At 37.9% G+C, this 13,708-nt stretch overlaps 1 protein-coding gene across 4 annotated transcripts in view; it reads left to right on the top strand.

Moving 5' to 3' along the window:
- Positions 1-13,708, top strand: part of scaper (S-phase cyclin A-associated protein in the ER) — a 77,132-nt gene that overhangs the window by 11,726 nt on the left and 51,698 nt on the right. For 3 of the 4 annotated variants that reach the window (XM_088340250.1, XM_088340247.1, XM_088340248.1), the window contains exons 2-19: positions 372-489; positions 861-937; positions 1,340-1,537; positions 3,753-3,853; positions 4,383-4,496; positions 5,006-5,133; positions 5,221-5,507; positions 5,898-6,248; positions 7,267-7,434; positions 7,513-7,579; positions 7,655-7,772; positions 7,955-8,066; positions 8,272-8,412; positions 8,484-8,639; positions 8,718-8,860; positions 10,183-10,264; positions 10,364-10,516; positions 12,070-12,177. In XM_088340250.1, coding sequence (XP_088196376.1) covers positions 372-489; positions 861-937; positions 1,340-1,537; positions 3,753-3,853; positions 4,383-4,496; positions 5,006-5,133; positions 5,221-5,507; positions 5,898-6,248; positions 7,267-7,434; positions 7,513-7,579; positions 7,655-7,772; positions 7,955-8,066; positions 8,272-8,412; positions 8,484-8,639; positions 8,718-8,860; positions 10,183-10,264; positions 10,364-10,516; positions 12,070-12,177 — 2,622 coding nt within the window. The remainder of the gene's footprint in view (positions 1-371; positions 490-860; positions 938-1,339; positions 1,538-3,752; positions 3,854-4,382; positions 4,497-5,005; positions 5,134-5,220; positions 5,508-5,897; positions 6,249-7,266; positions 7,435-7,512; positions 7,580-7,654; positions 7,773-7,954; positions 8,067-8,271; positions 8,413-8,483; positions 8,640-8,717; positions 8,861-10,182; positions 10,265-10,363; positions 10,517-12,069; positions 12,178-13,708) is intronic. The other variant, XM_088340251.1, reaches the window with a different exon arrangement.

The raw sequence follows: 13,708 nt of genomic DNA, 5'->3' as shown, positions 1-13,708 counted from the left end.
CTATTTTTTTCCCTTGCACTGGACCCACAATTACATTTAAAGACATTGTCTGTAACTTCAAAATATTTTACTTGCTGATGCCATCTTCTGGCTGTAATCATCATTCCAGCCTCTGTCAAGCTGCATGTGTGGCGCGTGCACGCACGTGTCTCTCGTAGGCGTGCAACAATAAACTCTTTTTTTCATCTTTTTGGGATTTCGTTTGGTATTTGGACTGTATTTAAACAGTCCTTTTCTTACGTTCACCATTTTCATCGTAGAATAAACTATAACCACCAGCATGTGTGTGAAAGTCTCATCATGCTGCTTTTCCCCATCTCTTATCAGATTCTGCATGAATTGAAATATTAAGGTTTGGAATTATTTTGCAGGCATCATTCCAGCGCTCCAACAGTCATGACAAGGTACGCAAGATCGTGGCTGAAGAGGGCCGGGCTGCCCGGAACCTGATTGCATGGAGTGTCCCACTGGAAAACAAAGAGGAGGAAGGTTGGTGTTTCTAAGGCAAAATCCACTTTTCTGCATTAAGATGCTATTCTAACAGGGTTTTAATTATCACACAAAGAGACACTCACTCTGTTATTGCTGTAATCCCACTCACACCTCCCACGCTCCCTCGATGCAGGTCCCATCATCTCGGCGTTTTTTTTCCCCATTTGTCTGATTTATCATTTGTCAGCCTGACTGCCAGTTTAACTCTTGTGAATATTAAAATTTTATTTCGAAAATGTGTTTTTTTAAGTAACATGTGACTCTGCACATTACCTTTCAGTAGACCAGTGAATCTTATTTTCCATTTTTGATATTTAACTGTATACTGCACACATGCTAAATGGATCATTTCAATTTTCTGTCCTCAGCAAAGTCGAAAAGTAACTCAACTGGAAGCACAAGATCTCAGAGGATTCATCCTGGTCAGCAAAGGAATAGGAAACAAGTAAGTTTTATCAAGCTCCACTAGAGGTCACCAAATACCAATTATTATTTAATTATTATATTATTATTTTATTTAATCTCTTATGGAACTTACATTTTCCAATAAAGTTGTCACTCTACACAGAAAAGTCTTGTTACACATACACAAATTAAATTTTTCTGGTTTTAGAAAAGAAAGTCTTTTAAGACCGCATCTACCATTATTCTAAACAATATTTTATAACGCCATAATAATTGTAACAACCTTTATTATCTGATGTTTACCTAAATCAAGTACAGCTGTTTTATTAATCTTTCACAGCCATTATTGTAGATTAAATTTTTTGTTTAGTACACATATTAACTGAATCTACCATGGGAAATTTTGAAACTGTAATTTTTTTTATTTTTTTTATTTTTTTAGAATTCTGGTGTGGACAGTAAAAGCACAGCTGGCGCCTTGTTAGACAAGGTCTCAGAGAAGAGCCCAACCAAAGCCCGGCAGCCCCGCAAAGTGGACCTCAGAGCTCGCTATTGGGCCTTTCTTTTTGACAACCTGCGTCGCGCTGTGGACGAAATCTACGTCACGTGCGAGTCCGATCAAAGTGTCGTGGAATGCAAGGTCAGCATTTTTTATGTCTGGATGTTAGTAGTTATTTTTCAACGTTCCCGTGGATCCTTGATAAGTCTGAAAAAGCATTGAATTTGTAATTCTAATAATAAGGCCTTAATTGGCATTAAAAGTCCTAAATCCAATTTTTAAAAGTCTAAAAATGTGAACACAGACTATTTATATTTGCTTGAACTAGAAAGATTTAGTAAAAATGTCATTTTTCATGATTCATGATAAAAATGCTCATCAATGTAGCAGAAGAGCAGCCCTTTGAGTCTCTTTGTGATTAAGGACTATAAAAATAAACATGACTTGATGTACTGTAAACACCCTTTTTCAAAAATTGTTTTCCATGTTAAAAAAATTGTTTCCCAGAGGGAAGGTTTTTAAATAGACCAAAATGTGATTTAAAAAAAAAAAATAATTTAACCATTTGTTTAAAACTGTCTCTAAATCATGTGGTGATTTTTGGTTTGTTTGTTTCAATTGTGTTTATTTTTTCTGTGGTCTTAGTCTTGCATTTTATTTTAAAAGGCATTAAAGACGTATTAGAAAGCCTTGAACTTTCAGCTGGGGGAACCCTGTTTTTGGTTTTGGTTTATAATCCGTGTGAACACTAGGTGGAGACATTGACATCCAATTATAGGTCCCCATCCTTTTGATTTCTGCTTTTTGTCAGAGGGCCTTAGTGTTGATGGAATTATCGCAGGCTCAGAGCCTCCTCAGAATATTGATGACAGGTTGTAAGCAACAGATGTTTGTTTTCTTTGGCTTCCTGAATATGTGCTTATTCTCTTGGCTGTTGAAAATTGTACTACTCTCAACTTGTCTTTTTAGCTAGGGTCAAAAGTCTTTCTGAGCTATCTTTGACTGGCGAGCTAGCTCTTCTTGTCTTGCATTGATTTATCTGTCATGCTGCATTAAGCCAAGCATGATTTTAGTTGCAGTCTGTGGTTGGGACTAAAGCAATGATCCAAGTGTTGTGATCCTCATGTTGTCTGACATCTGGTGACATTTATTTCATGACCCGATGCTTTCTAATGTCATGGGGGCTTTATGTTTCTGGTAATACCCATCCTTTCAAGTTTGGGTTTAATGAAAATTGATAAATAATGTACTCGTCCCAAATGGGTATTTTTGGTCTCGCTCAAGCAACTTGTTAAATTCAAACAAATGAAAAAATAAATTCTTCTGTCACCTTCAATCATAAAGATATTGCAACTCAAACCACAGCATTTAAAATAGTTGAATGACCATGGTGCTAAGCACAAAGAATAGTTCTTAGATTATATTATTTATTCCAAGTTGACATTATTTATTTTATCCTAGCCAGTGCTGAAAAACGGTGTCAATATTATAAATCTTTAATAGTATTTGTGCATACATTCTGATAATAAATTGAGTATTGTCTTTTAGAGACTGGTAAACTTTGAGATCAGACATTGTTTATGTAAACTGATAAAGGCTGCCATTTATTAGTTTAATTTACGATTAGCTGTATGGCAACTTGAGACTTTTTGCCTGCAAATAATGCTTTTATGATATGGACTTCAAGCATGATAATTTTCCGTAATTTAATACTTGGTCAAATAAACTTTTTTAAAACATCTGGTCACAGATTCTAATAGAAAATTATTTGAATGAAGAAAGTGTCCATCATATGTCATATTTCCTCTTTACATGACACCCAAATTATTAGAAATATTTATCTGTTTCATTTGTATGACAGACCTCTGGCCTTTACTGACCTGCCTAATGGCAACGGCCTCTCAGAGGTTAAACGTGTTGTCATTTCTTGTGGAATGTTACGTGTCGATTGTATTGAGTCAAGTGTGCCTGTTAACATTGCTGAAAGCCACTTTATGACGCCTTCACTTGCTGTGGACTTTGTCCGTCAGAGGACTAGCTCAGCCTTACAGAATGAGTGTAGAGCTATAGAAGTAGTCTTTGTTAACCAGCTCCGATGCTACTCATAAACACATCTTTCTCTGGCTAGTCTTGTCAATTAATTCAAAGCACTGTGAAGCTTCAATTTCAATTACCACTCCCTTGACGATCCTCTTTAGCTTTAGTTTAAAACTTTTGATGGGGTTTGACTATGTGACACTAAAAACACTGAATGCAGATATACTATCTGAATTTTGCATTATTTTACTTATTTCTGTGCTGTGCCTAAAACTATTCATTAATTAAATTTTTATTACATTGTTTTGTGCTTCTTCAGGAAGTGTTGATGATGTTGGACAACTACGTACGTGATTTTAAAGCCCTAATAGACTGGATCCAGCTCCAGGAGAAGCTAGAGAAAACCGATGCCCAGAACAGGTGATTGCTTTGTCTTCAGCACTCAGTCATTTCCTGTTTATTCAGTGACCAGTGTTGTCCATCTCTATCGACCTCCCCAAGGTCAAACTGTGACCACAAAGTCTGGCATCTGCCCATTTGCTTTTAGGCACACACAAAAAGGATTCATGGCTTTAGGGAATTTGATTTCCAACTGGGATGAGAATTCATTGACATGATCAGTGTCTTTAAATACAATATCATTTTAAAAATATGCCTTTCATTTACATTTTTAAATCACTCAATGCCCTTATATGAGGCTGATGTTTCAGAGGTTGACTTAGCCTATGATACCATTATTACAACTTGGCAATAGCACAGTAGTAACATTATAAATTATTAGAGAAATTCATATCCAACTGGTAGCCCTTTATGCTAATCAATAACAAAAAAGTAGCTCTCCCCATCAAAAATGTTAGTGACCCCTGATCTAAATCCAATGCAGATCAAGTTTCTATCATTTCTAAATGTCTTCAATTTAATAATTGTGTGTCTGCTCAATAATCTGCAGGCCTACCTCTTTAGCTTGGGAATTGCGTAAGATGTCACCAGGACGTCACGTGCCTAACACCTCTGCAGATAGAATGGTTTCCTCCCCAAGTGCACGCCGTGCCCTTAATTTTAGGTAAGTCCTGTTTTCTTTGTGGTAATAAGACCCTTCAAACAATGGGTGCCCAATAATCATATGTAAATTATTCAGACACTTGCATGCTATCATACTTTTGCTTACCATTCATGTTTTTTTTTAACCCAATACCTAAATAAAAATCATTATATTGTTTAAGAGTTCCTATTGGTAGTTTGGAAATTAATGTATGTGTATGTGTTTGATTATACTGTATGTATATAAAGTGTAAATGCAGTTTCTTTTTTAGTTGCTAACAAATTTATATATATTAGCATGTTTTACCCTTTATCCTTATCTCTATACCAGTGCAATTTCAGAATGGAAATGTCAAATTAGGACAACGTAAATTAGTTTTACTAAATGAAGCTCTGTAATTGGACACTGCTACAAATGCACAGTGATTGTACTTTTTTTAGTGAGAATTGTCAAGTTCCGCTGTTTTTTTGTTTGTTTGTTTTTTTATTTTATTTTTTGTCACATAATACATATCTGCCCTACCTATCCAGTGGGCCTCCACCTGCCCTGGCTGCAGCCCGACTATCCATTACTGGTCCTAGTTGGGCAGACAGAGTGAAATGTACTCAATCTGCTCCAAGTTCTACTCAGCTCATGACTTCTTCATCTGAGAAACCAAGTAAGACATCACTTACTGCACAAATTTGAACATTTGTTAATAGGTTTTCAGACATGTCTGGAACTTTTTTTTTTTTTCCTCCCCCAGGTAAAAAAGATTCTGATGGCTGGGAAACAGTCCAGCGAGGACGTGCTGCCAAGCCTCGTTCTGCAACCATGATTGCCAAGGTCAGTCCTGTCTTGGCAACTCACGTCGCCCCCAAGCAGGACAGCACCCGAAATCAGTCACTCGTACCGCCTCAAGAAGAGCATCCCATCTGCCCTCAGCATCTTATTCATGTGGATGCATCCCAGGGCGACTCTGAAAAGATGGTCTCTACACTCCAGGATCCAAAATTGAAGGATAAACATCCAAAAAGCGGAGATACAGTGGAGGTACTTCGGTCCACTTCGTCATGACATGCATCTCCTACACGAAAATCGATTTATTATTCCTGAAGAGTATACAATTATGAGATGGTTTCACAAACCACCTGGTTTTCATTTTACTCGTAATTTTCAAATACACATCTTTTAACAGATTGATTTTATTGACTTTAAATCTTGTATGTTTCCACTCATGATATTCAATTAATACTTAATCACCTAATTTATCTTTTGGTCTTAAAAGCTCAACGCTTTCCATCAACAAATGTGGGTCAAAAATTGTGTCAGGGGCATGTCTGTAGCAAAATTCCCCGCATGATTTGTGGTTTTGTTGCTGCCCTTGTGAAAAGCATGTTTTTAATGGTGCTTGCTTCTGCTTGTGTGTGATTGTTGGTGCAGCCCCCAGCAGAAAATGCACAGGACTCGAGGCATTGTGTCTACGCTCCCCGTGATGACGCGCCTCTCCCTAGAGCGGATATTTCCCCCTCCCATACCCCAAAGCCGACCTTGTGTTCAGCTGCAGCCTTACCAGCAGTCACGACCCTATCTGTCCCACTCCCTGCGCCCGTCCGCCCCGCATCCCTCGAGCGACCCCAGACGGATGGGCTTGGCGGGCCGTCGGCCCCAGGGGGCAGTGCAGCCGAGGGGGGCGCGTCGCAGGGCATGGCCACATCTGCTTCGCAACAGGCTGAGACACCAATAGAAGCTGTGAAACTGGAGAGTGTGCTGGACCCCACAGAGCTTTCCACTGTGAGTGCTGAGAGATGGAGGAGCAGAGGGAGGGTTTGTACGAGGGAAGTTCAGGACGGTCTCGCGGGTGCTTCAGCGCCTAAACAAAGTCAATCTGAAGCAGTCCCCTGACCAAATGTGTCAGCAAGACTACATAGATTTGTGTCATGTTGTTTTAGCACCACTCACTGTGGAGAATAGCTGTGAGAAGTTTTTTTTTTTCTTTGTAACAAGTGTTTTTAGTTCAGCAGGCAAGCTGTGCAGTTAAATGTTATCGGCATTATACCCTCTTTTTGCAGCTCAAAAAAAAATACCTGTCCACATTTTCACACTCAAATGTTGGGGAAATTTGTGAAGAAATTACTTCAATTTAAGATATAAAAATATGCACAATCTTTTAAAATCAGTGAGTTCTACTTACAGCTTTGTGAATATTAAATATGAAATAAAGACAGCATATCACCTTCTTGTCAAAAATATTAATTTAGCTTCCCATAGTTCCCTAACCCTTTGTTTAATTGTTTCATTTTCATAAAAATAATCTTTATGCACTAGGTAAAATGTTAAGAGGTCGTGATTTGGGCACAGCCATTGGTTTTGGTTGGATCATTCACTCCAGTGATTCGAATTTAAGGTGGACTTTTCTTTTGCTTTGGTCATTTTTTATTCTTAGCCAACATCATTCATCATGTAACTTTCATATTCAGTCATTTGCATGTCACATATCAATTATGTGTGACGTTTAATCTGGGATTTCATAACTCCAAATAAGGGCCATTATTTTAAAACCTAATATATTTGCTCCTGCCACCAACCCTTCATCCTTACAATAAATGTTCCCTGCATGATAGTGGAATGCGCCCTCACGTGTGTTGTTTGTAACTACTCTGTTAATCAAACTATGATTGGGTTGATATGTTTTTTTCTTTAAATACAAATCATCCACCAAATGACAATTTAGACCAGGTACTATTCTCTTTCAGCTTAAACTGTTAACATTGTCATTCTATGTATGATGACACATGTACTGTGTTTCCAGCCTCAGAGTATGGCGGAGGTCCTTGCCAAGAAAGAAGAGCTGGCCGACCGATTAGAAAAGGCTAACGAAGAAGCAATAGCCAGTGCCATTGCAGAAGAAGAGCAGCTGACCAGAGAGATTCTAGCTGAGAACAATGATCTTGAGACGGACAACGAAATTGACTTCCCGGTTAGTCAAACAGTCAATTTTCACTACACAAATAGCATACTTTACTCATCTGAACTTTTTTCTTTTACTCTCTGGCAGGCTGGCATCAGTAACGGAGGATGTGGGCCAAATATGGAGTGGAGTGAAATGTTGGCAGACTACGATGGTAAAGATGTTCATTTGCCAGCTGCAAAATTGGTAAAGTAGGTAATACTAAAGATATTTTCTTCCCCAATTGCAGCGAGGGAGGCATGGCGTCAGAATACCTCATGGGGCGACATGGTGGAAGAAGAGCCTGCACGACCTCCTGGCCACGGGATTCACATGCATGAGAAGTTGTCCTCGCCGTCACGTAAAAGGTTTCTGAAAACTACTTGGTTATAGTCATTAATCCAATATAGGATGAACTAATTTTGCATTGAGAAGTAGCCCACCTTACTCATTTTCAGGGAAGAGGCGCATTGCCAAAACTCCCAATTTATTTTGTTTCTGATGACATGTTAACCAGAAAATTGATGAGCTATGATCATGTTTTTTGCAGAACTATTGCAGAATCAAAGAAAAAACATGAAGAGAAACAGCTGAAGGCTCAGCAGCTGAGGGACAAATTACGAGAGGAAAAGACTCTCAAACTGCAAAAGCTTTTGGAGAGGGTAAGTGAGAACGTTGTGAGCAGTTTTAAAGCTGTCTTAAAGAAACGGTTGGTGGAATTTTTTTTTTATTATCAAACACTTTTAAAAAAATATATTGTTTCTGTATGCAGTACACTGCAATATTAATCCAAGGTTCTTGGGTGCATTGGACTTTATCCCCATCTAGTAAAAAGCAAGATAATTAGCGTTAGTTTGCTTTTCACAGGAAAAGGAGGTCAGAAAGTGGAAAGAGGAGTTATTGGAACAAAGGAGGAAGATGATGGAAGAAAAGCTGTTGCATGCAGAGTTAAAACGAGAGCTGCAGCTCCAGGCTATTGTAAAGAAGGCTCAAGAAGAAGAGGCCAAGGTAAACATAAAAAGTCTGTTTTATTATACTATATGAACTCATAACTGGTTTTCCACTCCTTGCCCATACAGGTTAATGAAATAGCTTTCATCAATACACTAGAAGCCCAGAACAAGAGACATGATGCCTTGGCAAAGTTAAATGAATACGAGCAACGCCTAAATGAGCTCCAGGAGGATAGGCAAAGAAGGCAGGAAGAGAAGCAAGCTCGAGATGAAGCCGTGCAGGTGAGCTGATGAAAAACGTTTGCAAGGTAGATCTCTTTTATTTCATGCTCGCTCATATTTTGCATGTCTGCTTGGTAGGAACGCAAGCGAGCCCTTGAAGCTGAGCGACAGGCACGTGTGGAGGAGCTTTTGATGCGGCGGAAGGAACAAGAGGCTCGTATTGAACAGCAGAGGCATGAAAAAGAGAAGGCAAGAGAGGATGCAGCACGAGAAAGAGCGAGGTTAATATATATTTTTGCAATGTTGCACTATATATTTGATATTATGGATTTCCTGACATGACTTAAAACAAGCTTATTTTTCATTTTGTTTGAACTTTTTGAACTCAAAATGTATTTTGACTAATCAAGTGTATTTCCCAGCATAATCATAATATAATTGTTCTCTGTGTTTAAGTATATTCTTCTTTTTCTAGAATATCCCATTTCTCAAACCGTATTGTATAAAATATGAAACAATTCCACATTCTAAAATGGGATTTCAAGCTGATGACTTGGCTTTTGCAATTTTTTAAATACGTTTTCAGTGAGTTTAGATTAACTCAACAAATAACTTCTGCCGTAGATTTTGTTTCGATATGAACAATTTGTCACAAGTTTTATTTAAAATGTATTCTTTTTCTACCCCACTTCTAGATAATCTTTTGTATTCCTTCCTAGATATATTTTTAACCTACTTCAGTAACTTTAAAAAACAACCCTTAAAATCAGCAACATTCTAATAGCAGATGGTAAATAATGTTTCTCTTATTTACTGTATTTTCGGTATTACAAGGTGCACTGGATTTTAAGCCGCACTTTAAAATAAAGTATTTTGTAAAGTATTTTTCATAATTAAGGCGCTCCTGACTGTAATTTGCATAAAATTAAACTTACTGTAAGAGCGAGGGATGCTTAAAAACGTTGAACAACAAAAAAGATATTCTTAAAACACAAACTAACATAATGAAATCTGTTTCCCCAGTAAAATAAAGGAATTCATTTTTATAAATGCTTACCGTACGTAGTAGCATTTTATAGCAATTATGCATTTTCAAATTGTATTTACTGCACTCTTGGGCTAAAGCTGCATGTGATTATATGGCCCATTTCCCAATTTCCGTAACATTTTGGGTGCACCCTATAGTCTGGATAATACAAATGAAAATTTACAAAATAAGTAAAAATATTAAAACTGAGTGGAATGATTTGCCAGTGGAACATTTTTTTTCCTTGAAAAAATACTATCTGGCTTGTTTTATCACATTTCTTACTTTCATTTTTATATGGCCTTTTTGCATAGAATAAGCTAGGTTCCTTGTTTTTATAAATGTCCAGTGTAATTGATGCACAAGGCTCCTTTCTATTCACATGAAAAGCAGCATTATTTCAGTGTATGCCTGCATTTATTAAGTAATTATCATAGCGGTCAATGTTGTGAACAAATTTGCTACTGACCTTCATTTGAAAAAAAAAAAATTTTTTTTGCAAACATCTTGTATCAAATAAAATATTGCCAAACTTTTTAATATTGGTTAATTTTAATTTGTTTGCATTATTTGAAGAGACCGAGAGGAGCGATTGGCTGCTCTCAGTGCTGCCCAGCAGGAGGCCATGGAAGAGCTGCAGAAGAAAATTCAAATGAAGGTAAGTTTATACAGGACTCACCTGGCTCTCTAATAGACACCATCCAAGGGGCACCGTTTCCCAGGTGAACCCCTCAATTTTTCGTTCCCTTTTCCACAGCATGACGAGAGCAGCCGCAGGCACATGGAGCAAATGGAGCAGAGGAAAGAGAAAGCGGCCGAGCTAAGCAGCGGCCGCCACGCCAACACGGACTACGCCCCCAAGCTCACGCCGTACGAACGCAAGAAACAGTGCTCGCTTTGTGCTGTTGTGGTGTGTACATTTCTTTCATGCTTAATTTTGACATGTAATTATAATATCCTCCAATTTGTGAGGGAGTCTACAGCTTCATGACGGTCTAAAGCAATGGTTCCCAAACTTTTGCAGGCTGGCGCCCCCTTGGCTCCCCAGTGTATTACTAGCGCCCCACCAAGACCGATTGGTCGGCGCTTTTAAAACTTGAACAGTAACAATTGTGGTTGGCCAAAACTTCATCACTCACGACAAAACCTTGGAAAAAAACGCAGTGCTTTGCGTTTTACAACCCCATTACGTTCAAACTTCTGACTTCGACTTCGGACTGCCGCCCCCTACCACCTTCTTCTTTCCTTCCACTGTACACCCCACCCCCCACCCGCCCACCACCCCCAAGACCTTTCCACCGCCCGCTTTGGAACCACTGCTCCAGAGCCCAAACTAAATGAAACTAAAACAATAATAATAGACTATTTATTCAATGGTCATAGTGTTTCTAAACCAAGTGGTGTAGAATCTTGATATGTGAAACCTGCATCTGCTGCTTGGTGTATTCTGTTAAACTGACGATTGACCTTGCTGTAACATCTGACTCAAGGGATCAGGAAGTCCACAGGAAGAAGTACTTTATTTAATGTCCTGAGATACAAAGTATCTAACTATTCCATAGTCATTTGGAAGTGGGTTATTTTGTCAAGGCAACACTATAAATGTGGTATTAAAAGTTTAACTTGTCAAATCTTAAACTTTGACAGAACTGCGATTTATTCTTTTAAGTCCAGAATTACAATTGTGAATTTTTACATTGTATATCTGAATGACTTGGGTACAAATTATGCAAGATCCATCTAAAGATATTGTACCTTTATTTGGGACCTTAATGATTTTCTTTCGAGTTTTAATCGTCTTTAATAGTTTAATAAACTTTTGCAATGTATTCTCACTATTTTAACCATTTTTCATATACTGCATTGAATAATTAGTCTAGCACTATTTCTGCCTTTTCTCTTCAGAAACTTTAGATTATTCTTATTTTTCACGGTCTTACCAAGCAATCTATTGATCAATCGATCAAAAAAGTTGGTATTGTATAGAAAAATGTCTATATATTTTTTTTTATCTAACCATGAGTGAAATTTATTTGCTTCTAAATTTTGTTGCACTATTTTGTATTGATGTACTTTCGTTTATGCAATATCCTTAAGTTGCACTTACAAACAATATTCACAATGTTGTTGTCAAATTTAGAATTGTAAAAAGAGTCTTAAATTAAAGCAGAATATCTCCGTTAGTAAGACTTGATTTGAGTTGTGTAAATAACCTTGAAAATCAATTGCGATTTTAGATTTACTTGCTGTAAACGCTCTGTATCAGATTGTAAAACAAACTTGTTTTATTTTGCTTTTCCTTGAGAGGGTCAGAATGGGTAGGTCATGTCCTATTGGCAAAAAAAACCAACAACCTCAAGGTATATCATTTCATCAGTATCCCATGGGGCTCTGATGACCCTTTTCTGCCTCCATCTCCATTGTGGCGCTTGTGATCTCTGACCACAGTGCTTATGTTTGCAGATCACCTCAGAGGTGCACCTGTTCAGTCACACCAAGGGCAAGAGGCACCAACAGGCCGTGCGAGACTGTAGCAGCATCCAGGGACGGGAACTGTCAGATGAAGAAGTGGTAAGTATCTCCCTGCTGATGACAGACACATTCATCCTCACAAATAATGCTGCTCAAGTGATGTAAGAGGAGAAAGGAATTGACTGCTATCTTTTATTGCACGGTTATGATTGTTTATGAACCGGCTCACCAGCTCTTTGTACGATTGCAAATGAGCCTTGAAATGTACACAGTCGGGGTTCAGTGCTCCAGTAGAGGAGTGACATACCCTCATCACACAGTTCCCCCCGCCCCCCTCTTTTTAAAGGCTATTGAGCGCTTTCCATGGGAAGGCAGCCCGTTAATGCAAGTTAACCTCTCGGGCTGCAATATGAGATTGGCTTTTCAGTGCCGCTCATTGTGATGCTGACAACTGTTGGTGCTATACGCAGCACCTTTGGCCCCCGCTGGCTCTTTCCTTCTAAGCTTTTCTTTCCATCTCGCTTCTCAGAATAATTGACATGCCCACCGTTCTCTTTAAAAAATGTTTAAACGTAAATCAGTTTTTCCTCTTTGACGGATCAATAGAGTATTTTTATTGCCACACAATTCTACAAACAAAAACAATGGGATTACTAACTCAGCTTTACCAAAGAGAAGTTTTAGTATAAAAGGTAAATCGCAAAGAACATTTATACTGTATTTTACTGTATACCGTATAGAAGGTGCGTCTTATAACCAGTGCACCTTACATTGTGGAAAATATGGTAGAATGCAATCTTTATTTAAAAAATAATCATAAAATCTGTAATTCAAAAGCTCTCTGAATACCTCGGCAAATTCCAAGAATGGCGCGGAAATTTTCCCTTTGCAAAAGTGATCAACTTTTATCCTATTTTTCAGACTCAATGTCTCCATATCACTAAGTTCTGACTATTTACCTTATTTTCAATGAGGCGCACCTAAAAAAAAATTGCCAGAAACTAAAAGTACGCCTTGTAATCCAGTACGCCTTGTAGTCCAGAAAATAGTACCCTGATTTAAAAGATGGCACTGTGACAAGTGTCCAACAGCCACTGAATTGTCCTTGGACAATACAAAAGTCTGCAAATCAAGCAAAATAGAGTAAGCTAAAATTTACCCATGAGCACGTAAATGTATTTATAAAATCACATTAAATCTGTCAGTTTGTCTATTTAGTTATATTTGTGGAGGGTTTTTCAGACAATAAATTGCGGTTCAACAAACCATACAAAAACATATGATGTACAGTACAATAATTCACTAATGTGTATGTCAAAAACAAAATGCATTTAAATATACCAAAAACCATGGAAAGCCTCATGATTGGTTTCCCGATTTTAAACAATGAACGGGAATTATGCTAAAAAGCTCATTAAATTTTTGTTTTGGTGTTTCTTTAGAACCATACAGCGGCTGTTCACATTTTTATCTCCAACCTTATGTTGGTCTCCACTATTTCATTTGTTCCACAGCCTGCTACTTGGTAGACTGTGGTTCCATAAATCTGGCTGTAATTAAAGATTTTTAATTAAAATGAAGACTGTTGGCTCCTCTTTGCAGAGGTCACCAAGTCGTTTTTCTCTACAGG

Source organism: Urocampus carinirostris, chromosome 7 (genome assembly GCF_059441175.1).
Source record: "Urocampus carinirostris isolate Australia breed hairy pipefish chromosome 7, RoL_Ucar_1.0, whole genome shotgun sequence".
Taxonomy (NCBI): domain Eukaryota; kingdom Metazoa; phylum Chordata; class Actinopteri; order Syngnathiformes; family Syngnathidae; genus Urocampus; species Urocampus carinirostris.
This window is presented reverse-complemented; position numbering and strand designations above follow the sequence as displayed.